Genomic DNA, 26,051 nt, shown 5'->3' with positions numbered 1-26,051 from the left:
CCCACTTCAGCGGTGGGCTCTTTTTTGGCAATAAAGGGGAACTCAGTTTCATATATCAGCTGGGGGAGTGTTAAATGGATGGCTAGCTCACTGCTGGCAATCAGTACATGTTAATACACAGTAAACAAATGGCTTTCCATGGGTTGGGCAAGCGTGGTGATTCTGCCGATAAAGGGGATAAAAGGTTGTTCCTGGGGATCTTGTCTAAGAAAATGTATTTGGGGCTCCAGTAAGGATCCTTCCCAGGTGGGCATGAGGGACATTTTAATCATCATGAGAATTATCACTGTTAAAAATTATCTTTTTTTATTTGTGCGTTTGTGTGCATGTTCAGAATGAGAAGGATCAACCTGAAAGAGTCCAGCCAATCGCATCATCTACCTTGATCCATTCCGACCTGACGTCCGTTTATGGCACCGTGGTAATGAACAGGACTGTTTTATTCTTGGGGACTGGAAATGGCCAGTTACTTAAGGTTAGTTTTCTGTGCCTTCTTCCATGTCGATTTTAGTATTGATCCATTTTGTGCTTTTGTATTTTGTATTTTTTATTGCTTCTGGGTTATACACAAGACCATACCAACTGCTTTGTGAACTGCTCGGAGACACCTCCCCTCACGGAAATGGCCTGAAAGAAATTTCTGGAAATCTATTTGTAATAACCTCCTACTCATGTATGGAAGTGACAGACCCCTTGATTCCTGGGAACTTGCCAAGACGGTTCCCTTCCTTACTCACAGGCTGCCTGGGTGAGGCACATGGGGACCTGGCCCCTACCGCATCCAGGCTCACCCTCCTAAGACTTTTAACTTTTCAGTTCTATCTCCTTTATAATGGAAATGTACAAAGCACCTGATTTCTCACAACTTCAAAGAGGTAAAAGATTATAGGGCTAAAAAGAAGAAATAAACAGATGTTCCTTCTCCCCAGCCCACCTGCCGCCCGCAGAGGGGGTGGTTCATTTTCTAACCTTCCTACCCACACCCACCACAGAGAGGTTAGAAATCTCAAACCCTCTGAGGCTCCCCTCGCCTTTTATCTCTGAGAACTGTTTATTTCCACTGTGCGGATACACCACTGGCCGAGCTGAGATTTTTATTCACTGGGGGAAAGGTGCAGGGGGAAGGAGAAGAAAATAAACTCAGAGATAACACATGACTTGTCTGAAATTATATAGCAGTTATCAATTTCTTCAGCAAGCATTTACTGAGCACCTTCTGTGACCTCCACCAGCCTTCGTGGTTGAGAATTGCACTGTTTCTTTCACCCTGGGCGGATTCTCCTTTGCCTCTCTATAGCCAGTCAATTTACTGTCAGCTCGGATTCTAAACTGAATATTAACAGATTTGTTTTCTCAGCTGGTCTCCCACTGATAACTAGCTGTGTGACTTGAGGTAAATCTCTTAACCTCTCTGAGCCTCCATTTCCTCATCTGTAAAATGAGATTGTACTAGATGACCTAGGAAACCCCTTTCTCTTCTGGGCGTCTCTAATTAGCCAGACCTGCTTGCTTGCCTGCTTTCTCCCAATGTGCCTTGTGTGCTGCTCCCACACCTTTGCTCACACTGTACCCCTTTCCTGGATTGCTCTCTTTTTTTCTCTGCTTTACTGAATCCTGCATATCTGTGCTTTGGCTCAACTCAAACTCCGCCTCCTCTCTGAGGACTCCGAAGCCTGGAGTGATCCCGTTTCTCCCTCATCTCCTGAAATACTCATTGTCTGTGTCATTCTTTTGGCTCATTACAAATGTCTTGCTTTGATGCCTAACCTTTGCACTTGTGTTTGTCTTGCCTTCCCAGCTTGATTTTGAGCTTCTGGAGAAGGGGGCCGGGAATTCCCACAGCCTGATACAGTGCTGAGTGCCTGGTAGATAGATACCTGATTTAATCTGTTTTCTTTGGAGGAAACCCAGCAACATATGGGAGGGGGTTTGTTTGTATACACATGCTTTTAAAATATACATTGATCATCTTTCCTTTTGTGTTAGCTCTATTTCCTGGGGGAAGGTAAATACCCACCAGTCCTCGTATACAAGTTGCTCAGGGCCGTGAGGCAACGTCTGGAGCTACACCAAGCTGGTCAGACTCATTGGACCCATTCGCCTGGCGGAAGAAGTTTCCATCAATCCTTACTGGGTCTCCTTGCCAGTTATCTCTTCAGATTTGGGATATTTTTGACGAGTGTTTTGACAAGAACACTGTTTCCCCAAAGCAGAGCCAACCAAACTGTTAGATGGTAAATTGGAGGTGAAGGAACACTGGCTATAAATAGTTTCCCATGGGACGGCCTGGTTTCGCCTGTCCTGTTTGTTCACCCCAGCGGTTCGTGTGCAGCTGGCCGGCGTTTAGCGATGCTGTGCTACCAAGGGGTGGAACTGAGCTGCAGCTTCGAGGCTGCTGAGGAAGAGACGGCTGACCCAAGTCTCACTTTCCTCGGCATCTGTACGGGCTACACCTTCAAAAGCCACATCTGTGGCTGTGTTCTTAGGGTTCCAGTAACAAGGGCAGGTTGGTTTTCTGTTTGTTTTGTGACTGCTAACATTTATACAGTGCTCATCACTCTCCCTGTTCTCATTCAGTCCCCTCCACCACGCAGTGAGGTAGACACACTGTTCTCATTTTACAGATAAGGGAACCGGGGCCCAGAGAAGCTGCACGATTTGTCCAAGGTCACCCGTGGCAGAGCAGGGGTTTGAACCAGGAAGCACTTCAGAGACCACACTGTTATGTCTCAGGCTACGCTGACTCGGTAGCTTCTGCCCCAGACACGGGCAACCACTCTGTGAGGGTCCTCTGGGGGGAGTGGGAAGCATGTTGCTAGGGAGTCACATGGCAGTGGGAGTGGAGCGGGTTCAGGGTTCTTAGAAGCTCAGGGAAGAATCCCAGCTTGAGAAGAAGGCAGACCGTCTGGCTGAGGGAATACCTCACTGGTATGATAACTTCTTGGGAGTCAAACCCCAGCCCCAGCTTCCCTCAGGAAGGTTCTACCCCTCAGGAGGAGGTTGGGAGGGGAGAGTGTGAGCTGACTGGGCCCCGCCAGGCTCCCGAGGACAGCCCAGCCATTCCCAAGACTCCCCTATGTATCCTGCGTACAGATGCTTGGGTGCAGCCCCTGAAATCACCCAGAGTCCTGAAGCCCCAGGATTGTGTAGACGATTTGGAAGGCACAGAGGATCTCCAGATCCCTGTATTCAAACACTTCAAGCTTGTCCCTTGCCAGACTCGTCACCAGAACTGTTAGAAAAGACGAACATTGATAGACACAAGCTTGGCTTCTTCAGCCTCAGAGTGGAGGTACTAATGAGCAGAGAAAAACAAAAGCCAACCCAAGGCAGCCTGCAGGAGCAGGAGAAGAAGGGGCTTGGATCACCCACAGCCTGACTCTTCAGTTTCCCTGGTGATCAAGAGTTGACGGCCTTTCGACAGACGCCAGGCACTGTACTATATGCCTGGTTGGAGGAGAGGCAGGAAATAGCATTTGGGGGCCAGTTGCTCTTTTTGACCAACACATACACGGACCCTCTGATTTCCTAAATCTCTGAAAACCTCACAGAGTTTTCATAGAGTTTGGTGCAATTTTAAGTATCCTATTACTGAAATGATTTTTTTCTTATTGTAAAAGTAATGCATGCTCTTGGAGAAAGTTGCAGAGTAGCGGGGTATGAGGGGAAAGCAAAGAAAAAATACCCCTAGTTTTCTTATGTAGAGGCAGCTGCTGTCAGCATTTTAGATTCTTTTTTTTAACATAGTTGAGGTCAGACTCTATTCAGTTTTGCATCCTTTTTTTCTTCAGTTAATGAGGGAAAACGCTTATATTAAAAAGTTACGGCAAACTGTAAAGTCTTTTAAAATAGCTGTATCATATTCTATTATATGGAAACATCATTTTGAGCTTAAGCCGAGATATTGAATCACTTTTAAAGTGACTTTAAAGACATGCACTCTTCCGAGTCATCTGGCACTCCCTCTGAAGGTAAGACTTTATTGATGATGAGCGGAAAAATTAAAGGTTTCACAATATGCTAATACCTTTACTGCCCTCTTCTACTTTTATTTCTAAATCCCTTTGTAAGGTTTTAGAAAACCTGAAGGAATTTGGAACTGAAAGCGTCCTTTGCGAATATCTCATCTGCCCCCTTATTGTCGACTTGCCCTCCTAGTGGTTGTGAGACAGATGATGTCCAGTCACTTTTTCCTCTGGATATTTCCTCATTTTACTTCCTTTCTGAGCATGATTGCATGCTATAATTTTTCAGTCGTCAGCATCCTCACTGAGATCAACTGAAAAAGTGGAGCCACACTGAACTCCGTTTTTGGGAATTCACATCCCACGTGTTGTGTGGCCAGGATTCTTGTAAACACGTGCTCTTTCTCCAGCTTGTGGTACAGACTACGGTGCAGTTTGGATTCCTTTGAGCTGACTCTGTTGCATGTAGAAAATGGTCCTTATTTCAAGGGCAGAATTGAATATTTTGAACTTTTCCAGGTGGTAAAATAAGTAATGAAATTTGAAATAACTTCACCCATGCCCATTAACCTTTCTTGTAAGCAAAGAAGAAAAGAAGGCAGTAGGCGAGGAATAATAACAGCTAACATTTCTGAGCTCTTACTATGTGCCGGGCATTAGAACCAGTGTCTGCATGGGTTTACTAGTTCAATACTATTAGCGTTCCCACTTTATAAATGAAAAAACCTGAGGCTCTGAGAGGTTAGGTGACTTGCTCAAGGCGATTTGGATGGAAGCAACCAGTCTCCCAAACAAACTGCACTGATAATTCAGATGGGTTCTCTAGAGCTTGGGAGAGTTTGTGGAACTGGTTTTTATTTTGTATTTTCTAATGTTGGAATATCTGGGTTAACATCAAGATGCAAGTATTTGAGGTTTCTTGAGAAGGTTCTATGGCTTCTGTGGTTTTAGGGACAGCTTGCTGACAACCCAGCTGAGTGCAGACTTCTGTGTTAGAGGAAGGCAGAGCCCTCTCCTCTTGGGGCTACAAGTAGCTCCTGGGAGCCTCTGAACCCCCTTAGGAACCCCTGCTTTTCCCCAGTGGACTCCTTTAGAGCAATGGTAGGAAATCTGTGTTCAAGTTGATTTTTAGAATGGCTGCAGCAACAGGAGGCTAGGGTTGGGTTTCTCCAACATCCTTAGGCCTAAAGCAGGGTTCAGGATTCAGGAAGCCATATCATGCCCTTTCCCCATATCCAGCAGAGAAGCACCACGCCCACGCTGAGTCCGGTCTGGCTACCTATGTCGCTCTCCAAACTCTGCTCCTACTAGTGGATGTCATTTATCCAAACCATGGAGTGAGATTCAGCCCATTTCCAGAAAGTTCTTCCTGCCTCCAAACTGTGTAACCTTTGAAGAGTCTGCCTTGACGCTAGTTTTTAAAGTTTTCGAGTGAAAAATAAGAGAAAACAAAAACAGGTCTTTTCTAAAGCCAAGCTCTATTTATACTCCCACAGAATGTTCAAATAAGGAAGAGGAGGCCATGAGAAGCCCAGGACAGGACCTGGGGCTGGAAGTGGGAGGGCAATGGACGCTGAGCTGAGGGAACAGACCAAAAAGTAAAGGCAGTGGGAACTGTCAGAACTTGAAAGTGGACTCCGTGGTTGGCTGTTGAGAAAGTCACGTTCAAGTTTACCCCCATCTCATTCCTTCCAGTGTGTGAGTGTGCAGGGACTCCCCGATTCGGAACAAATTCGCCCGTGTAATCCACAAATCTAGAACTCATGGTTCAGGCTGTATGCTTCTCTTACTACTTACATCAAAATCAGTAGATTGGAAACCAGAGAGTAATTTGCTTTAATCTTTATATTTCATTTTTATTATTACTCCTACTTACTGAAGCACAGTAAATGCTATTGGATAATTATCTTGCTTTCCTCGTGTGTGTGTGTGTGTGTGTGTGTGTGTGTGTGTGTGGTTTAAGTCTCCTTTGCAGCATTTCTTAGAAACTGTTGATGGAAAAAAAAAATAAGTGAGAATTTTTGGTTTACCCTTTACCTGGTCAGCCTCACAGAGTGAGGTATAAGGAAAGAAATTTCGTGTAAAATATTTTAGCATTTTGAACACCCATGGCTTTCCCATGTCATGTTAATAGTAAAGAAAAAAAAAGAAATAGTCTTTTGTTTAATTTTTCTCCCCCTCATTTTCCTCACCAGGCTGTCTTTTCCGTGGACGGTGTTGTACTTGTAATGCAGCTAATTGTATGGTGTGGAAGTCTCACACACCATACATTTCAGGACTGTAGCTGGGAGGGTTGTTGTTGGTTTTTTTGTTTTGTTTGTTGGTTGGTTTTTTAGTATGCAGTGAAAATCCCAAGGCTAGTTAATCGCCTGCCATGAGGCTTCAGGAAGATGTCAACAGAAACAATATGTTGACACTCACTGAAGTTCTCCATTGGGGAAAATTTGTTTTCCACATGGGCTGCAGCTGGAAAAATCTGAAGAGCCCTATAACGTCTTGAACGCTACTAGAGTATGTTTTTTCATTTAATAAATATTTATTGGGCACCTTTTATGTGCCAGGCACTGTTCTGGGTGCCAAGGATATAAAAGTGAACAAAACCAACAGTGCCCCTGCTCTCATGGTGGGAAGAAAAAGACAGAAAACAACCAAATGGATTAACCAGTAATGAAGTCATTTCACATGGTGATAAGTGCTGTGGAGAAAACAGAGTGATGTGTAGAGAGGGACAGTGGGGTACGGTAGAAAGGTGACCAGGGAAGGCTTCTCAGAGGAGGTGATATTTGAGATGGATGAAAGGGTATGTAAGAATATACATGGCAGAGGCTCAGGTTGACTTCAGATTAGATCTATATTAAGGTCGTATGCTGGAAGTAATAGATGAAAATCCACATCATGCCTGAGGAGTGTGTGTGTATTGAATGCATTTTCTCTTATGCAAAATTCAACCCATTTTGGGTTTCTGTGACTCACCGTTACTTCCTGAATCGCTTCACTTATCGTATTCTTTTCCGAGGCGGCCCAGCTCCAGTCTTGCTGGCTTTCTTTTCTGTGTTGATGTTGATGTGACTTTTGCAGTTAGAAGATCTAAGTGTTCCACCGATGCCCCTGTGCTGGGCTGGGCTCTGTGGGTGGGGGTGGGGTTGGAGGTGATATTAACAGAAATCCAGAGGAGGAGGAGATCCTTCCTGTAGTCATCTGAGAGAGACGAGGGCCGTGCTGAAGCAGAGACCCCAGTCCCTCTGTGCAGCACGTTGCTTTAGTAAAATTAAAGATGTGATGAAAATGGAAACTTCCTTGGGGGTACGGAGATCCTTCTCTGCATAATCTAGCAAAAAGGAAAACCATTGGACCCACTCATCCTCAAACACTTTTAAAATTTAAATTGCATCTATTTATTTTTAAAGACAATACATTAACAGTGTTCAAAACTCAAAAGAACCAAGAAGGTCACCCATTCTTGACTTCTGGGGCAACCAGTGATAATGGTTTAGAGATATTTTATATATGTCTGCGAGCAAAAGGGGGAAGATAGTCTTTCTCCCCTTTTATTAAACATATATGTTATATATGTGTATATACATGTATATATACATATTTAATATAGCATGGTAAACATAACGTATAATACATAAAGAGCTTTCTGATTCTTTTCATTGCTAAATAGTATTCCATTGCTTGCACCATAGTTTAGTTAACCAGGTCCCTATTGTTGGACGTTTCGGTTGTTTCAGTCTTTTGCTAGAACACATGATACTGCAATAAATACCTATTACATATATCATTATATATGTATATATGAGGGAGTGTGGGATCTAAGGGTATGTGCTTTATAATGTTGAGAGATAACGCCAAATTACCTTCCAGAGAAGTCTCACTCCCACCACAGTGAAGCATACCCCTTTAAACCCAGCACCTGCAGTTATCAGGACAAGCTTCACTGCTGGCCTCTCGAGGTAGCTTGTTCAGGAAACTGGTTGGCAAATCCTGGTACATGTACACTTTGGTAATTTAACGAGGAAAAAAAAGCAAGCAAGAAAGGCTTCCCTGCCATAAGTCCAAGTTCTAGAGAGAATACTGATGCTTCATCTCTAAGGTATCAAGTAAATAAATCTGTATTGACCCAAATAAGATCTTTCTAGCCCCTTACCCATCTGTATCCACCATGCTCCAAAAATAAATAAAATAAAATAAGCTCTAATAACAACTGCAGTGCAGCTCCTAACTCACTTAAAATGGATGAGTGGTGGTGTTTTGTAAATTGTTTTTATTTACTTCTAAATTTTAAAGCAAATCCCAGACACTGTGTCATTTCACCCCCTACATATTCCATTATGCATCTCTAAAAAACTGTGATCATTTCTTTAAGTCACCATAATCATAAAGCTATGATTGCAAGTAATAAAATCATCAGTAATTCTTCAGAATTATCTAATATCAAGTCCATGTAACTAAATTTTCCTGATTGACTCAAGAATGTCTTTTTAAAATTGTTTGGTCCAAATTGGTATCTGAACAAGGTCCTCAAATGACATTGAGGTTGTTCTGTTTCTCTTAATCTGAGTGACCTCCTCCTATCCTATGACTCACCTCTGTTGACTTTTTGAGGAAAGGAAGTCTGTTGTCCTGTGGCCTGTCTCCCACCGTGGATTTGGCTGTTCGCTTTCTTGTGGCGCCGTTTAGCTCGTTCCTCTGCCCCTTCTGTCTCCTGATGCTAGATGGAAGCTAGCACTAAGGCTTGATCAGATTCGGCTTCAGCTTTGTTGGCAAGAATGCTTCATAGGTGTTTCTGCCAGATGATGGTTTTAACGTGATGAATTCATCAAGAGAGATCTGGGCAGCAGCCTTCTCCTGAGCCTCGCTTGAGAATGTTTCTATCGATCTTTAAATCTGGCTTCCGATCTCTCCCCCTCTGTACAAGCACTTTCCAAGAACCTGATCAGCTGTTTGAATCTGAGCTGATTAATAAAGAATGTGAATTAGAGATGGGAAGACAGGAGCCTGGCAAGTCCGCACTTGGTCAGTGCCTGCCTGATGTCTCCCTGGGCTCATAGGTTTCTGTAGGCCAGGGTCTCTAATAGAACTTTCCATGATGATGGAAGTGTTCTGTATCCGCACATACAGTATGATAGCCACTAGCCTTATGGGGCTAGTGAGTACTTGAAATGTGACTAGTGTGACTAAGGAAGTGAATTTTTAGTTTAATTTAAATTTAAATAGCCATGTGGCTAACGGCTACCGTATTGGATGGTACAGCTGTAGAGTCATTTATAAATGACTTGAGGCACAGACCTTTCCACCTCCCTTTGGACCTAAATGCTGCTTTTCCTTTTGAAAAAGTCATATTTAATCTATTTAGCTACATTGATTTTACAGAGCTGCCACTGAACTTAGTGAGCGGTTCATGGGCTCCTAGTGAGCTACTAGTTGCACCAAATCCACCTGGGTTTGACTCAGAGCAGAAGATGGAGGGAAATCACCATCGCAGGACAAAGCCAGACTCAGGCCACATCCTGAGCGCATGCGGGATGCTCTCCATGAGCCAAATTAATTTTTTTTTTTTTTTTTTTTTGCGGTACGCGGGCCTCTCACTGCTGTGGCCTCTCCCGTTGCGGAGCACAGGCTCCGGACGCGCAGGCTCAGCGGCCATGGCTCACGGGCCCAGCCGCTCCGTGGCATGTGGGATCTTCCCGGACTGGGGCACGAACCCGTGTCCCCTGCATCGGCAGGCGGACTCTCAACCACTGCGCCACCTGGGAAGCCCTAATTTTTGATTAAATAGCAAAAATGTGCTTGCCATCAGGATGTGTGGTACAGGCATGTTATTGCTCAGTAGATGTGTGAAAGTAGACTTTGAAAAGAATCCCAGGTGCCAGGTTTTTCTTTTCAAAGCATATGCCCAGTGTAACTGATGTCCACAGTGGTAGAGAGATGAATATAGATATCATATCTGGATGTTTTCAAACTGACAAAATGTTGAACATCTTCACTTTCGAAAGCATTGTATTGTCTGGGGCAGAGGGGTAGGTACCAACGTGATTAAGACATGGTCCCTACCCAAGAGGTGCTTGTAATCTAGTAATAGGTTATTATCCATTGAGTATTGTTGATGTGCTAAGCATTATTCGTAATTCTCATTTGATCCTACAACACTGTGTATAAGGAAGGCATTGTTAGTTCCATTTTAGAGGTGAGGAAATGGAGTCCCAGGGAGGTTAAGTAAGTTACTAGCTCAGAGGAGCACATCTACTTGAAGGGTAGAGCCAGGATGCAAATCTGAGACCAAGCTACCATTATATTTCTCCAGGATTAGGGTAATCATCTTCCGAGGAGTCTTGCTATCCATGCTTCAAACCCCACCTTCTCACCATGTGTTTCCTCTGCTCAAAGCCCTGCAGTGGCTCCGCATCTCTCACCTAGAGTAAGAGGCAAAATCTTTACACAGGCCAACAAGAACCTATATGATCCCCCCTGTTACCTCGCTGTCCACTCCTCTCTACCTCACTTGTTCTGCTCAGGCCATACTGGTCTGCTCTCACTTTGGGGCTTTTGCACCAGTGGGCCACTCTTCTAAGAGTATGCTTTATCCACATACATCTAAATGACTCACTCCAGCATCTCCTGTTGGTCTCTAAATAAAATGTCACCTTCTAATGAAACGTAATGCTGAACACACATTTTCCATCTTTTTACCCCACTTAATTTTGACCTATATCACCTACTAACGTATTTTTTTTTTATATTGGAGTATAGTTGATTTACAGTGTTGTGTTAGTTTCTGGTGTACAGCAAAGTGATTCAGTTGTACATGTATGTAATCTATTCTTTTTCAGATTCTTTTCCATTATAGGTTATTACAGGATATTGAATATAGTTCCCTGTGCTATACTGTCGGTCCTGCTAACGTGTTTTTTGTTTTTGTTTTTGGCTGCATTGGGTCTTTGTTGCTGCGCACAGGCTTTCTGTAGTCGTGGCGAGCGGGGGCTACTCTTCGTTGCGGTGCGCAGGCTTCTCATTGCATTGCGGTGCCTGCTGACATATTTTATAATTTACTGATTTGTTGTTAATTGTCTATCATTACACTCCCCCCACCCCAGCATGCACATGAATGTAAGTTCTATAAGGGCAGGATTTTCCCACCATTTGTTCACTGCATTTTTGCAAACACCTACAATGTGGCAGATACATATAGTGGATGTTCAAGAGATGTTTATTGACTAAATATGAGTGAAACTCAGGTATGTCCAACTTCAAAGCCACACTTACTTGTATTTTATATATAAATATGTACCTACTCGTTTAGGCCTGTTAAGTTGTCCTGGTTACTTGAAAACACAGAACTGTGTAGACCCATAGAGGAGAATCAGAGTAACCCATGCGGGTACCTGTCAGGCTGCCTGCCTTTAGTTTTAAGATCACTTGGCATAGCACTAATGAAGCTGTCACTTGTGGCTTCTCATAAGGCCAGTTTTGGACAAAGAGCTTCCACATATGAGGATACTGCCTCAGCGCCGAAGAGTGGCTTTGTGTGTGTGTGTGCGTGCACCATGACTCTGTCCCCTACAAAAGCAGAAATCCAAGCTTGTTATCACCAGCCTTGTTGAAGGCTGAGATATGAGCCGATGATTAAGGAACGTGGTACCTTAGCCAGTGTAGGTAGTGAGGAAGAAAGGATGTAATCTTAGGATTAAGCCATAAGTTTTGCCACCCTGAAATTCAGATTATTTAATAGAAGTCATATTTCTCTTTTTTAAAAAATAGGTTATTCTTGGTGAGAATTTGACTTCTAATTGTCCGGAGGTTATCTATGAAATTAAAGAAGAAACACCTGTTTTCTACAAACTCGTTCCTCATCCTAAGAAGAATATCTACATCTATCTAACAGCTGGAAAAGAGGTAGGCAGAAATACTAGTTACTGTTTCTGTCTTATGAATACAAATTGTTTAATTGGTGTCATTATCGAGTGGTGAAGCTTTGACTTTGAGCTACTGAGTTTAAACACGGCTGCAGGCTTCAAGGAGACGCGCAGTGGTTCACAGACATGGAATTAAAAACCTTACTGTCAGTAAGTAAGCAAGAATTATTACCTATGTAGACAATTTTATTATTGGCTATATTTACAGTGCAAAGTTTTCAGAGAAAGGTATGCTGGCAAATGGCAGTGTAATCAGCGAGGTAACTGAATTTACACATTGATCGTGTGGGCATTGAATGGCTAGATGCATTTATGAATATACCCGATGGGATTGGCTTTGGAATTCGGGGTTAATATCAGGCCATAGTCTCATACACATTCATGAACCGGGAAATACGTGGCACTCACCCTCCCTCTCTTAATTTATCTGGCTGTTTTAGTTTTGCTTCTTGCTTCAGCTTACTGAAATAAAAAGGAAACCTTTTTACATTTTATTCATTTTTACAAAGTGCTTTCACCAAGGGAAGGAGGAGGGGAACTAATTGTTACTGAGTCCCTACTGATGCTGTGCTAGTTACTCTTCCAAAGAGGGTCTCTCTAGATGCATAGAATTGTACACACACACACACACACACACACACACACACACACACACACACAAACCACAAAGTATAATAAACAATGTTAATGAAATCTGTCAATCTAGTGAGATAAAAATTACCCTTGTTTTATATATGAAGAACTAGGACTAAGAGAGGTTAAATATCTTCTCAAGGATATAGATGGAGCCTTGTCAGGGCTGGGACTTAAATTCTACCTGATGTTAAAGTCCATGATAAATAGGATCAAACCCCAAATTTGTGAAAACTGAACAGGCAATTCTGGCATGGTTGTTTTGACCCATGACCATTTGAACATACAAGTGCAAAGAAGATAAGTGAGACGTACATAATTACATAATGGATATAACAGATGCCCTTGGCCCACCCTCATTTTCCATTCTTTTCCTCTCAGTCATCCTATGGAGAAGAGCAATGACATCCATCTCCATGTGCTGGCCAAGTCGCAGCACTTTTTCGCTTCTGACACTCCTAAAAAGGCTATATTGCCTTTTGCATGTTGAAATGCCAGTTATTCAAAATGACCGCATGGAGATGGCCAGTGGATCTCATATACCTTTGTTCTTCACCATACAGAACCTTTTTGACGAGCTTGCTTCAACATTTAAACACTGTCTATTATATTTCTTCCCCAGGGTTCTCGTATTTGAAAGAATTTTGTCTACTCAACAAACTGCACTTATTAAGTAACAATTCCCATTCTCAGGCGTTATTTGTCAAGGGCATCTCAAAACGGCCACTCAGAGCGCTGACTGTGCTACCACACGGAGCTGATAAAATTCCAGCTCAAAGCAAAGACACTTGCAGCCTTGCCTGGTCTGTGCATGTTTTTCCAATCCGCTTTTTGAAACATTGCAAATAGCTCATAAATCCTTTCCCAGACCCCAAAACTGTAGGCTGAGAACCACAGTGAGAACCACCAGTAGTTGATAGGTCCTCACTTTCTGAAGGTGAAGAGTTCTAGTCTGGCCATTCAAAGCCTGAAGTCCCGAGAAGAGTTTTCCGCTGGGCATCAAAGCAGGTTATTCTTACCGTCTTCACTTAGATTCACTGCTAGAGATCCTATTAGTAAGACTTTGGTTCTCTGGTTGAGCCAGTATAAGCCCTAGAGAGACAAAACCTAAGGAAGGTCCTTTCCTAGACTCTTGGGGAGATAGTAACAGCCAAACTAAAATGCCCTGCTACATCCATAGAATACTTGGTCATTAAAACAACCGTATGGAAATAGATGCATTGCTGTGGAATAGGCCCTGTAAATGTGTTCAGTTAGAGAAGCAGGTCCAATGTAGTATTTATGGTGGCCTTTCTTTCACATAGTTATTTGTTTGTGTGTTTAAGTACATGTAGAGTCGTTCTCATAGAATGTTCTAGAGACTCATTTTCCACTCAATGTTCTGAGCAAAAGTGGTCCCAGGAGCAGATGATACTTACTGTACCACTCCTAGAGTATCATAATAGAGCATTCAAAGGCTCTCAGAAGCCTTGTGCTAAGGAAACGTTTGCTTTTCCCCTGTGAGGTTTCACATGTTCGTTGGACCGTGGAAACTTTTTCTCATGTGGTAGCAATAGCCAGCATTTATTGAGCGTTTATTATGTGCCGGGCAATGTTGGTAATAACCCCGCAAAGTCAGCAGCACTATCACCGTTTCACAGGTGAGAAAACAAGGTTGGAGAGATTCCGTGACATTTGTGAAAATCCCCCAGAATTACAAAGATGTGCTGTGAGCTACAGGGAAGTGTCCACATTCTGGTTAATTCTGGCTCAGGCTGGTGGTCTGCCCGCCACATCTGTCAGCGGCACCGGGGACTGTGAGCTGATGGGCGGTGGTTATCCTCCACGACGTCAGCTTGGAATGGAAGGGTATTCCTCGGGATAGCCCCTGCTTTTCTCACAAACCCCTTCTAGAACTCTCTATTTCTCTATATGTTTTAAGAAGTTACTTATACTTTCTAGCAGGTACAACTTCCTGGCTTAATGAATTCCACAGGTTTCCTGACTACGCTGTGGGATTTTGCCTGCAGGAAATGCACCATGTGAGGCTCAGGTCCTCCCTGCCTCCCCGGCAACCCTGTTTGGAGGCTCTGCCGGCCTCCAGGGCGTGGGTCTGCCCAGCACCAGCGCCCACCTCAGGGGCTGCTGTTTTCTGACAACCGGAAGAGGCAGCTCTAGGGGCCAGGAATGATTGGAAAACTCCCCGTTTCTTTGATTTTCACCTCCAGTGGAGGGAGTGTGAGCGGGGAGCCAGGAGTGGAGGTGATGGGTCACCCCTAGGAGGGGTGTGGGAGGGTGGTCCTCATTTCAAGTGCCAACCTCGTGCTGACACTCCAGGGCAGAGCCTGTTGCTTTCCCCAGACGCTCATCTTCAAGGTGCCATTGACTGTCACTGAAAACCAGGTGACCTGATTCCACGATCCTTGAAAATCACTACCGGCAGATCAGAAACCTGACTGTGGATCCGGCTCACCTGGGAGAGCTCTTAGAAAGGCAGATTCCTAGGCCCCACCCCAGACCTACTCAGCTAGAGCCTCAGCGGCAGGGGTTCTGGGAATCTGCCCTTTCAAAAGCTCCCCAGGAGACGCTGATAAACTGCTTCATACCCTAGGACTTGAGAACCGCTGCCCCATGTCATTACACGGATGTTCGGCGTCTGAGTGGATAAATGTCTCTTTGTGGCCCTTCATCAGATAAGGTGTTGTAGTTTTTCTGGTGTTGCTCATAATTCCGTCTGAACTGCTGTCATCTTTATTTTTAGGTGAGGAGAATTCGTGTTGCGAACTGCAGTAAACATAAGTCCTGTTCGGAGTGTGTAGCAGCGACAGACCCTCACTGCGGTTGGTGCCGTTTGCTGCAGAGGTATTTCCTGAGTTCTTTCTCACCAACTCACGATTTCGAAACAGTGTCATGCGGCTGCACACTTGTTGCCCTACTTTAAGGATCCGTGCTAGTGACCTGGGGGAACTGATCTCTGCGCCAACTAAAATACCAGTGTGTAATCTGAATTAATTCTCAGTGATGTTCCCAGTTGTGTCGGTGCCACTGAATCATTTGACCTGAACCACTGAGAGGGTCCCCAACGTGGAGGGCAGAGGTTGAGGGGGGTTGGGGGAAGGATACTGGTGTAAGTTGGAGCTGTCACTGTAGCTTTTACTTTCTACAGAGTTCTCCAAGACTGGAGAGAGATGCAAAATGTTCTCTGTCAGAGGAGATGAAAGAATAGGCGTGTTTGAAAATTTTCAGATGAATCCTCGTGATGTCACGTGTTTGGTTGGCTCCGTGGAAGCCTGATTATTGATGATGTTGTCTCTGGGTGCGCTGTACAGCTGTGCACAGGCCTGATGTGCAGTCTCAGTCTCCAGGCAGAATCTGCCCAGCCTGGTCTTGAATTACGATGTTCACGACCCATCTAGGCCCAGGGCGACTTGTAGCGGCTTCCTCGCCATGGCAGCTCCCAACGTCGCTGGGACCGGCCTGGTTGGATTCGCTGTTGCCATGGCAACCCAGTACTCGGGCTTTTGCTATAGAAGCAAGGAAGAGAGAGCCTGAGCTGCAGCTCAGGCAGGGGGAAAAAAAAAACACATAACAGTGTCTGTCAGTTTGGTGCTTTCAGTTTTTAAAGGTGAAAAAGGATAAGAAAGAGTAGAACAGGTGCAGAGAAGCTGAAGGCTAAACAAGGGGCAATTTAGGGAAAGAGAAGAAGACTGGGGGTAGAATTGGGGAGCCTTTGGGGGAGGAAGGCAAGAGCAATGAAGGGAGAGGGGGAAAATACAATATAAGCAAGAGGTTCGGGAAACAAACTAAAAATATGGGGCTGGAATTAATTAAGAGTTCATGGAGGAAGTCTGAAGCTGAGATGCGGCGAGACACATGATTGCCCTTCCTTTTGCTGGGCCTCCTTGCCGGGCTGTTTGCTTCAGAATCTTCGGCAGACAAAAGAGGCAAGGCCAGAAAGATTCTCATGAATAATTGTAATTGGGTGGGAACGTTTTCTTCTTGTCGCTTGCCTAAGACTAGAGTTTAGGAAATTAACCGATCGTGAGCAGCACTGCATCGCCACACACCCACCAAGCAGGTCTGCCATAATCTTTCTGATCTGTTCCATTTATGTAGCTTCTCTGTCTATATTTGTAGAGCTCTGTGCAGGAGTTAATTCAGTGACAGCAGTGGAGATGGTGGTGATGGTCACAGTGGTGATGGTGATTAAATAGCCACGCGTAGCAGCTAGTGGCTACTCTTTTGGCAAACACAGGTCCGGCGTTCATAGGAGATGTCCGAGCTGGTGATAGGACTTTGGGGGTTAGTGGTATTCTGATGGTACGTCGTGAAGTCTTCAGACCAGATGAGGGAGGGAGTGTAGGTTGAGAGGAGGATTAGTTGGAAAACTGAGCATTGAGGCGGTACAGTGTTTAGGGGTCAAGATGAAGAAGTAACAGATGGGGAGAGAACAACCAGAGGGGAAGCGGAGAGACTAAAGAAGGTGGCCTGCTAGAAGCCCAGGGAGGAAAGGAGGATGGGAGTGGTCCATTGTGCCAGATGGTGCAGAGAGGTCAGGCAAGAGAGGAAGAGAATTGAGCCACTGGGCTTAGCAGGCGATGACTGGTACGGTGGCAAGGACAGGAAGTGGTGCTAAAGCTGTAAGAGAAAATTAGAAAATTTCCTCCGCTGAGAAAGCAGAAAAATGGAGTAGACGTTGGAGGAAAAGGTGGAGTCCAGAGAGCTTTGGGGTTTTCTTTAAGATACATGAAATAGCAGTGTGTTTTTGTGCTGTCGGGAAAGTTCCAGTAGAGAGAGAGAAACTGACGATACGGGAGAGAGAAGGGAGAATTGTGGGGTGTTGTCTTTCAGCAGATGAAAGAAAATATGATCTTGTGTGCCCGCGGGGGACCCAGCCTCAGCCAGGAGCATGGGACCCTTCATCCTTGGTCATGGGAGGGAAGGTGAAGAATATGGGCTCAGGAGCAGGTCGGTGATGGAAGCACGCACAGTGTCTTTGCATGTGGCTTTACGTCATTTTCAGTAATGTAAGATGGGTGAGGTGAGGGAGGAAGCCCTGGAGTTGGAAGGGAGAAGAGAGAGAAGGTATGGGACAGAGTGGAAGAGAGAACAGAGCCGGGAAAGGGAGAACAGTTGCCAGACGACATCAGGGCTCACTTGAAGTTAGTGGTCTTGCTTTTGAAGTGAGAGCAGTAAGCATGGGTTTGCTTCCACAAGCCATGTTTGGCTCCGTGGGCAGAGAGGTAGGGTAGTGGAGAGTTACATTTAGCCAGAGATGGGGCTTTGCCAGGAAATACATTCAAGCGGGGAAAGCGGGGCCCAGAGCTGAGGGTGCCTACGAGGGATGGACAGTGATACGGATTTGGGTACTTACAATAGTGGACCCTGGGCTCCAAGCCAGAAGTGAGCTCTAGGGAGGGACGTGAGGACACGAGAGGAGTGAGAGTTGTGGAAAGGTAGCCAGCTCTGTGCGGGGGAGGTTGTTTTGGGGTTTAAAACTTGTTGGAGGGCTTCCCTGGTGGCGCAGTGGTTGAGAGTCCGCCTGCCGATGCGGGGGACGCGGGTTTGTGCCCCGGTCCGGGAAGATCCCACATGCCGTGGAGCGGCTGGGCCCGTGAGCCATGGCCGCTGAGCCTGGGCGTCTGGAGCCTGTGCTCCACAACGGGAGAGGCCACGGCAGTGAGAGGCCTGTGTACCGCAAAACAAAAACAAAAACAAAAACAAAAACAAAAAAAACTTGTTCGACCTGGGGAACTGGAGAAGCGGTAGTGGTCAGACTATGGGGAACTTGAAATTAAGGTCATGGTGGGGGCGGAGTTATCGGTACTGGCAAGGTCTGGGGTGTGATTGTGTAGCTGAAATAGGATGAAGGACAAGATCATTGGAGAGAGGGTCAGGGAACTGAGGAGGGGTCAGAGTGTTCGGTGGACCAGTCACCAAGAAGGACTATGGGAGCGATGTTGGAGAGACCAAGGAGGCACACAGTCCAGAAAAGAAAGGAATTGCCCATGGGCGGGGTGGGCCATGGATGCTCTTGACGAGGAGAGGCCGGGGGGTCTGGCAGGTGGCCCGATGGTGTGAGCTTCCGAGCTGGGGAGTGCAGGGGATGGGGCCAGGCTTGGAAAGAAGGGAAGGAGATTCATCCCGAAGAGGCAGCAAGAGACAAGGAGGACCACTGTGATGAGGGAGAGGAAACAGCCAGCCCTTGGTGGGCTGCAGGGAAGCAGGGTCCTCGGGGAGAGAGCGTGGTAAGCAAGTCCAGCAAGATGGTGAAGGGAACAACTGGAGAAGTTGAAGACATCAGGACTGTTATTGATGATGGGCTGTGATAAAGGGATCCAGCCTTCTGGAAAAGCCTGCTCACGGCTTCCGCTGCTTCTGCTCTTGTCCCCTCAACCCCGCCCCAAGAGGAGTGGTCTTGTAAAAATCTAAACCGGATCATTTTACTCCCCAGCTTAAAAACCTCCACCGGCCTCCGTCGCAGAATTCAGTCTGACTCCCTTGCTCCCAGGGCCTGAATACAGGGCTTCCCAGAATCGGGTCCTTGGTTATTCTCAGACCTCTCATGCCACCCTCTCCTTCGTTCACTCGACCCCAGCCACACGGGCTTTCTTTCTGACTTAAGAATATGGCAGGCTTTTTCCTGCCTCAGGGACTTTTCACCTGCTGTTTCCTCAGTCTAGAAAATTCTTCCCCAAATGCTTCCACGGCTGGCTCTTTCTTGCTCATCAGGTCCCAGCATACATGTCTCCCTGCAAGGACCCAGTCTGAAGTAGCCTCACCTCAGTCACAGTGACGTCACTGTTTATAGGCTTCCTGGCCCCATCACTATTTGAAATGATCTTCTTTCTCTGCCTCTTCCTTTATTAAAATGTAAGTTGCATGGGAACCTCGTCTTGTTCGTGACTGTATCCCCAGAATCTAGAATGGTACGTGGTGTATAGTAGGTGCTTAAAAAATATATGTTAAATGAATGGAGTACACTGAGTGATTGGGAATCTCTACCAATGGCAGGCCGAGACGTGTGCATTAAGTATGTTAAAACATTCCGGATTTGTGGACTGATGGCCCTTCCCAGCCACGTCAGATCACTTGGTTTCAAACTGGCTTGGTTCTGACCTGAGATGAAATAAAACTAAGCCTCAGATCCGTGACTCATGTTAAGCTGTTAGTACCATTCAAAATTAGGAATTCTAAAGGGGGTTGTTTTCTTATAACTGTAGAGCATCCCACTGTGTTTATTGTAAGTGTCACAGATTTATTTAGAAAAATAATTTACGTTCTCTGTTGAGAAGGTTGGGCTTTATTTCATACACGTCTAGAAAGTGGATTTGTTGAGGTGGGGGGGGTGTGCAAGAAAATGATCTTAACTTTCTTTTGATCGGACGTTAAGAATAGGCATCCAGTATAAGCAGACAAAAAGCAATTAGATAAACAATGAGCTCTAAAAAGTCTAGTATTTTATTGTTGGAACCGCAAATCCAACCTATGCTGAATTTGTCTGTGTGGGTGGAAAGTGAATTTTTGCAGGCTGAATATCTTGGGTTTGGAAGCAGCTTCTCAGTTTCTCCCATATTGCAAAGCACAGCACATGTGTTTAGTTATGGATTTCCACAAAACTGGCAATCCGGAACCAATGAGCGGGTGAGGTTCCAAAAGTTCATTTGCAAGTTTGTTTGGCACTCGGAATGCATTTTCCCATAGAAACAATGTCATAAATTAAGGACTGATTCCCAAGTCAGCCCACAAAATTCAGTTTATCTAATTTCAACAAACATTTATTGAATCTCTACCAAGAACCCAAGAACCCAACGTGGGAAGTGAGATAACTAGGTGATACTGAGAGAAATCAGATGCCGTTCTCGGCCTTAAGGAATTCACATGCCAGCTAGGGAGACGGAGACGTCCATGGCCAACGTTCATTCATTCAGTCATACATCCCATCGACAGATATTTACTGAGCGCCTACTGTGTGCTTGGGATACTGTTCTTTCTTGCCCGCATGGAGCTTGCAGTCTAGTGAGGGATAGAGACAGTGTTGGTAGTCAGGTTTCTGCTCCAGTAATACTGTGTTAACAAACAGATTGTTAGTGACTTAGAAGACCAAAAATTTGTTTTTCTTGATCGTGGGTCAGCTTCAGCAGTGGCTGCAGGTGGAGGGTTTGATTCAGGTCTCCTTCACATGTCTCTCATCCTGCACATACTCTCCTCAAGGCAGGCAGCAGAAGCACAAGAGCCCAAGCTAAACTCTGCAGCACATTCAGAGCCTCCGCTCATGCCGTGTTTGCTGATACTCCATTGGCAAGCAAGCCACACAGCCAAGCCCAGCATCAGCGGGGTAGCGAAACATACGCTGCCTGCTCTAGTGGCCAAGGGTATGGGTGTGTTATTCCAGTACAGGAGAGATTGCAGAACTGGGAACAATAATCCGGTCTACCCTAAAAAGTTAAGGAGCTGCCAATCTACTAATAAGTAAATAGAGAATAATAGGGTTAGCACAGAGGACGTGGAGGATTCCACGGGGACACATAAAAAAAAACAAACAAACATCTAACCACCAAATAGCAAGTGTTGGCGAGGGCGTGGAGAAAAGGGAACCTAGTGCACTGTTGGTGGGAATGGACGTTCGTGCAGCCGCTATGGAGAACACTTTGGAGGTTCCTCAAAAAACTAAAAATAGAACCACCAGGTGATCCAGCAATTTCACTTCTAAGTATTTTTCTGAAGAAGATGAAACACTAGTTCAAAAAGATACATTCATCCCTATGTTCACTGCAGCAGTATTCACAATAGACAAGATATGGAAGCAGCCTAAGTGTCCGTCGATAGACGAATGGATAAAGAAGATGTGGTGTATATATGCACAGTGGAATACTACTCAGCCGTTAAAAAAATGAAATCTTGCCATTTGCAGCAACATGCATGGACCTAGAGGGCATTATGCTAAGTGAAATAAGTCAAAGAAAGACAAATATTGTATGATTTCACTTATATGTGGAATCTAAAAAACAAAACAGATGAACAAAAATAACAAAACAGAAACAGAGTCGTAGGTACAGAAACAGGTGGTGGCCCAGGAGGAAGGGGTTAGGGGGATGAGTGAACTTGGTGAGGGAGATTAAGAGGTACAAACTTCCAGTACAAAAAAATTAGTCATGGGAATGAAATGTACAGCATGGAGAATATAGTCAATAATATGGTAATAACTTTGTATGGCAATGGATGGTAACTAGACTTGTCGTGGTGATTATTTTGTAATGTATAGAAATAACCAAATGCGCCTGGAGCTAACATAGTGTTATAGGGCAGTTATACTTCAGTTACAAAGACAACAACAGGTACAGTGAAAATGAATCAATCAAAGAAAAGTAACCTAAACTTAAGGTCAGAGAAGGCTTCCTGGAGGAAGGGATGTCTAAGCTGAGCCTGAAGTGTGAGCAGATATCATCCAGGTAAAGAGGAAGCGGGGGAAGCTGAGGGAACAGACGGTGCCAAGGCTGGAAGCTGGAGGAGCGCCTGGCCTAATGGACAGTAGGGGAAGCGTGCGGTCTAAAGAGCGTTGGTTAATGAGGGCGGCCTGGTAGGCAGGGGCAGGGGAGGAGGGGTCTTAAAACCCACGTTAAAGCATTTGAATTTCGTTGGAAAGACTTTGGGAAGCCACCCCAGGGTTTCAGTCAGAAGACAGACTAGATCATTTGTGTGTTTCAGAACAAGCATTCTGGTGCAAGGTAGACTACAGATGACACCGCTGGAAGCCAGCAGGTCCCTTAGAAGGTGGTTGTAAACCAGGAAGAGATTGGGGTATGGATAGTGGGTATGGAAAGAAGTAGGTGGACTTAAGAGCTATTTGGAAGATAGAATTGACAGGACTTAGGGATTAATTGGATCCCCCCTTGAGTCTGACACACTAAAAATAGGGCCATAAAATGAAAAACACAATATCAAAGTGGCCACCGTTTTTCTGGAAGATGTATTCTTTCTCCCTCGATCTGAGTCCTCACAAAGAAAGTAAAGAAATGATACCAAACATACACTGGATTCCTACTGTGTTCCAGGCCTTGTACGAGGCACTAGGTTGGAGCCCAAAGCATGGGTACCCAAGTCAGATGGAGAAGGACTCCCAAGAGATGTGGAGCTGAGTCTCATAGGTGCAGGGGGGCTTTGCTGTTGAGATGATAGGGCAAAGAGTGTGGGTATCTGCCTTGTGTACCAGAGGGACAGAGGTGTCATTGACCGAGCCGGAATGTCGGAGAACTAGCCAGTTTGGGGTGCCCAGTGATGCAGGGGGATGACTTCCACACTGGCAGCAGGAAGAACGCAGACCTGGAGCCAGTGTGTGGTGTCGAATCCAGGCTTCTTTGTGACCTGCAAGTTTCTTATCTTCCTGTGACAGATCTCCTCTTCTGTAAAGCAGGGCTAGTAACGGTGCCTCCCTTGCAGGGTTGCTGAGAGAATTAAACCGGATGATGTGCATAAAGTCCCAGGCACAGTGCCTGTTCATAGCAAGCACTCAAGTCATGTTAGCTACTACTATGGCGGAAGCCCAGAGGAAGGAGCCGTTGGTTGTAACCTAGGTTGGGAAAGGCTTCAGAGAGGAGGTGGCATTAAAATTGGGTCCTGGGGAAGAGGAAAAAAATGGGTCTTGAGGCCTGAGTAGACGTTCCCTGAGGGAAGGAGCGGGTGAGAGGTAGTTCAGGGAGCGGAACCAGCACAAGAAAGAGATCATTTTATTCTATTGTTTTGGCCATGCGACCTGTGGGATCTTAGCTCTCCGACCAGGGATCGAACCCGCACCCCCTGTAGTGGAAGCACAGGGTCTTAACCACTGGACCACCAGGGAAGTCACTACAATAAGAGATCTTTTAGGGGATGGCAAATTGAATCATGTTACCCCAGCGCTGGCTCTGGAAGCAAGGAAGTAGATGGGAGGGACCACGATGGGAAGGGCTCTGAGTTTGGACTCTATTAGTTGGTGCTGGGAACTTATTAAAGGGTTTTCAACAGAGGACTGACACGATAATATTTGTGTTTTTAAAAGATGATCCTGATGGCATTGTATATAGAACATGAAGTGCGTTAACCCAAGCATTTAATTGTACCACACTTGCCACTCCTACCCCCTCTAGGGTCACTGTCTTCTAGTATATTTTATAAAGACTGAGTTGATCTCACGTCTCTTCCTGAGTCATCTACTTAGCGGCTGTTTCTCCAAATTTCACATACCTCTCCACTTCTCCCACCACCACCATGGGCTCCACTTGCGGTCCCCATCACGTAATGGAACCAGGGCTGGGTCCTCTTCAGAAAATGGGCCACATAGGAGAGGCCACACTCATCTTTATTGTCCATCCCAGAATGCCCCACCCTGCCCAGGATGTGTTCAGGGCGGGGACAAAGGCCCCAGGTGTGCAAATTATAAGGTATCTGTGCGCTTCCCTCACTTGTTTGTATAAATTTAACATTTACTCATATCCTTCTGCATGCTTCCACGTTTACAGTTAGAAGACTTCCAAGCAGCCCCTGGTAGCAGTTTTTAGGTTTTCATCTGCTGGCTGGCTGTTCAACACGTGACCCTGTGAACGAGGTCATTTCTCAACCTGGTCTGACAACAGACTTTCTGAAAGCGTTGGGGTAGCAGAAGGGGATTTGAACACTGGAGAGAAAAACTAAAATCTGCCTGCTAAACATATTCATCCTCAATACCCCAGAGTAATAAGCAAAAAGAATTCAATGATTTGCTTATGGACAAACCCAGTTCCTTGCATTGCTCTCCTGTCTTGAGGTCTGTCTTCCCTCTCTCTCCCAAGAGACATTCCTTCCTCAAGCCTCCCCAGGGCCAATCAACCACCCTAAGGCCTATGAGCTGCTATTGCCTGAAAACTTGACCAAGACAACGCCTGGTGCATGGTAACCCATCGCCACATTCTTCTGAAACCTGAGTTACTCTGGTTCGGTCTGCCATCATGAGACGCGGGCACTATGTAGCAGAGAAGGCCCCTGAGGGCTTTTCAGTAGAGGAATCCATCAGAATGTGGCCACTTATCCTTCAGAAAGCTATTACAGGGCCCCTTCTCCAGGAAGCCTGCCTTGAGTCCAGGCCCAGCCAGGAGGCAGGGTCACCATGCATGGAGGAGAATATGCTTATCACACATCAGATGCTGTGCCCTGAATGTTCCATGCATGTTCCGTTTAGTCCTCCTGGTACCTTGTGAAGAAAGTACTATTACAATTCCCACTTTTGAGAAGAGAAAACAGCCTTAGGTTTCTATATTCATTTCCTACTGCTGCGGTAGCAAATCACCACAACCTTGCTGGCCTAAAACAACATACATTTATTATCTTGCAGTTCTGGAGGTCAGAAGTCCGTGGTGGGTTTCATCTTGGGCTAAAACCAAGGTGTAGAAAGGTCTTCGTTCCTTCTGGAGGCTGTTAGGGAGAATCCGTTTCCTTGTCTTTTCTAGTATCTGGAGGCAGCCTACGTTCCTTGGCTTGTGGCCTCTTCTTGCATCTTCAAAGCCAGCATTCTAGCCTCTTCAGATCTTTCTGGCTCTGAATTCTGTTTCCGTCATCACATCTCTTTTGCTGATTCTGACCCACCTGCCTCCTCTCATGCAGCCTCTTGTGATTACTTTGAGCCCACTCGGATAATCCAAGATAATCTCCCCATTTTGAGATCCTTAATCACGTCTTTGAAGTCCTTCTTGCCATGTAAGGTAACAAGTCCCAGAGATTAGGACATAGACATCGTTGGGGGCCATTAATCTGCTTACTACAGGTTGTGTAAGTAGTGGAACCAGGATTCAAATCTAGGCTCAGCTCTAACTCCCAAGCCAGTACCTTTCCCTACCACTATAGTGAAAGGGAGGAGAAACAAAGGAGACATTATCCCTCATGGTGGTGGGAGGAGAGGGCAGAGCCTGGTCCAAATGGACCCACCATGGATGACTGGTTTAAATATGGAACTCCGGGCCAACCTGAGTTATAGAAACCCTTCCAGCTTGAAAGTTTAAGCATCCGTGCATTCACTTAACAGATCTTTGCTGAGTACCTAGTGTGTGTCAGACACTGTTCTAAGCACCAGGATTCTCTAGCAGTGAACAGCTCAGCCCCAAATCTTTGCCCTCATGGAGGTCCTTCTAGTGAGCCGTGTTAGTTTCCTAGAGCGGCCATAGCAAGTGGTCACCAACTCAGTGGTTTCAAACAATGCAGATTTATTCTCTCACAGTTCTGGAGGCTGGAAATCCAAAATCAAGCTGTTAGCAGGGCCACTTTCCCCCTGAAGGCTCGAGGGCTGAAACCTTCCTCTCCTCTTCCAGCTCCTGGTGGCTCCTGGTGGCTCCTGGTGTTTCTTGCCTCTGGCAGCATATCTCCAACCTCTGCCTCCATCTTTATGTGGCTTTAAATGTCCTTCTCCTCTGTCTTGGCAGAACACTAGTCATTGAACACCTTAAATCCAGGACGATGTCATCTTGAGATCCTTAACTCGTTACATCTGCAAAGGCCCTGTTTCCAAATAAGGTCACATTCTGAGGTTCCGGGTGGATGTGAATTGTGGGGA

At 45.5% G+C, this 26,051-nt stretch overlaps 1 protein-coding gene across 1 annotated transcript in view; it reads left to right on the top strand.

The window, feature by feature from the left end:
* The window catches only part of PLXNC1 (plexin C1), a 141,975-nt gene that overhangs the window by 18,326 nt on the left and 97,598 nt on the right, over window positions 1–26,051 (top strand). Inside the window, exons 2-4 of the mRNA XM_060165098.1 lie at window positions 335–475; window positions 11,727–11,861; window positions 15,255–15,355. Of these exons, the coding sequence (XP_060021081.1) occupies window positions 335–475; window positions 11,727–11,861; window positions 15,255–15,355 (377 nt within the window). The remainder of the gene's footprint in view (window positions 1–334; window positions 476–11,726; window positions 11,862–15,254; window positions 15,356–26,051) is intronic.

The sequence above is a fragment of the Lagenorhynchus albirostris genome, chromosome 11 (assembly GCF_949774975.1).
Source record: "Lagenorhynchus albirostris chromosome 11, mLagAlb1.1, whole genome shotgun sequence".
Lineage (NCBI taxonomy): Eukaryota > Metazoa > Chordata > Mammalia > Artiodactyla > Delphinidae > Lagenorhynchus > Lagenorhynchus albirostris.
Note: the sequence above shows the minus strand (reverse complement) of the source record. Positions and strands in the feature narration are given on the sequence as shown.